The sequence below is a fragment of the Penaeus monodon genome, chromosome 24 (assembly GCF_015228065.2).
Source record: "Penaeus monodon isolate SGIC_2016 chromosome 24, NSTDA_Pmon_1, whole genome shotgun sequence".
Lineage (NCBI taxonomy): Eukaryota > Metazoa > Arthropoda > Malacostraca > Decapoda > Penaeidae > Penaeus > Penaeus monodon.
This window is the reverse complement of record NC_051409.1, coordinates 38,724,948-38,726,842: the sequence shown is the minus strand read 5'-3', so window position 1 is coordinate 38,726,842 and position 1,895 is coordinate 38,724,948. Positions and strand designations below refer to the sequence as shown.

The 1,895-nt window shown below is 41.5% G+C and overlaps 1 protein-coding gene across 1 annotated transcript in view; it reads right to left on the bottom strand.

Annotated features, from left to right (window-relative positions):
• The window catches only part of LOC119588790 (ras association domain-containing protein 5-like), a gene marked incomplete at its 3' end in the record, with an annotated part of 5,144 nt that extends 3,316 nt beyond the window's left edge, over positions 1–1,828 (bottom strand). Inside the window, 1 exon segment of the mRNA XM_037937435.1 lies at positions 544–1,828. Within this exon segment, the coding sequence (XP_037793363.1) occupies positions 544–1,323 (780 nt within the window).
• Between the last annotated feature and the right edge of the window lie 67 nt (positions 1,829–1,895).

The following is a 1,895-nucleotide window of genomic DNA, read 5'->3' as shown; positions in this document are numbered from 1 at the left end:
CAATACTATGGTGATCACTGTTCCCTGTGGCAATGAGTTATGAGAGATCCCTAATCAATACATGTTCTAATCTGACTTACAATTTCTTGCATAAAATAAAATGCACATACAAATACTGATCTGTGGAAGCTACTGAAAACTATACTGGAGAATACAGACAAAAAAAGATAAACAGAGTGTATGTTTAATCTGGGAAATACACTGAAGAACGAGTGCAAAACAAACTGGTAATAAAGTCAATGCAGTCACTGACCATTTTCATTTGAAAATATAAAAAACACAGAGGTTATGATGGATTTATAACTGCTTTTATATTTGTCAGGCGGGAAGAAAATGTAACAGCTCTTAGGTAGGTGAGGAAAAGAAGAAATTCAAGGCTCAGAAAATTACATAAACACCTTGATATCATCAATCAAAACAACTTTATATAGCAAGGGATAAAATCATCAAATATGTCATGCTAAAGGAGACTTAAGGTAATATATTGTTCAACAAAGAACACAGGGTAAGCATGATGCTGGCAGACGGGTGTTATGAACCTACCTCTTCCCATTTAAAGTGTCCCTGTGAGGATGCAGAGGAGACAGAAGGGGGGGATACCAGAGAGGGGCGACGGGGTAGGAGAACCAGAGATCCAGAGGACAGCAGCACAGGCCGCAGAAGAGAGGCCGAGGAACGATCCTTAAGTGTCAGGCGAGAGGGCAATGAGTGCACAGAGCTGGACATCAGGTCGCCACTTTCACGACACTTGGGGTAAGTGTCACATGGATATGTTTCTGAAGATATTGTTTCTGAAGAGCATGCTGCTGATGGGAATGTTTCAGAAGGAAACGATCCCACTAGAGTGCCACAGTCACTTGCCGTGATGAGAGAGAGTTCTGATGAGGTAATGTTACTTTCCGATGCCAGTAAGCATTCAGATTGTTGTAAGGAAAGTGTTGAATTTGACAGCATGCTGGAGGACATGGTTACATCAGTTAGAGATGATATGTCAAGAGAGGATAGTTCTGACTCTAACAGTGGAGCAGAACTTTCACATGTTGTTAAAGATAATGTTGGATTTCTCGAAGTCAAAGTGGAGCTCATTGTTAAGGAGGACTGTGGGCTTGGTAAGGGACTGATCTGTGCATAGGGGAATGAACTAGAAGGACTGCTAAGAGGAGATACCTGGGAAAGTTCTTGCATGTCTGTGGATATGTCAAGGTAATCTTTCCTATCATGTTTCCAGTTCTTCACTTCATTACCCTCCTGTGAGATGGATCGACTATACAGAGCAGTTGGTAATGATGCATCAAGTGAGTCATCTCCCTTCTGACTGATCATACTGAGGTCAAGTCCACAAGCTTCCCTTAGATTTTGCCCAAATCTGGTGATGCATACATTGCAATGAGGCTCCTGACACACCTTGCCTGAGCCATGCTTTAGAGAATGAATGAGAACAGCCGTTAAGAGGTATGAATCGGGAGATGAACCTTCATAGTATGAATGCCTTGGGGGCCTGGGGGAGCGGGGGAAGTTTAAGGGGTGTCTCCTCCGCACCACTTCACAAGGAGTCAACTGTCTAGAGCCGCCTTCACCACTACCACCATCACCCTCCCTACACTGCAAGGCAAGAGGTAAAAGAACTTATGTTGTCTTTGTTGTACAACAGGGAATGCTTATCATAGCCGATTATTTAAGGGGATGTTTATAACAGAAGCTCATTCATACTGTCTAATGGCATCAAAAGTAATGGTATACAGCCTATGAAAAACAGTACAAAAGGAAAGGTTGAGACTAACCTAGTATGCAATCGTATTAGAATATCTTTTACAAACTGAATCTTATTTACAAAATGGGATAAATTTCATGTAGAATGGAATGTTTGATGACCAGTATTACATTAAAAACATTGA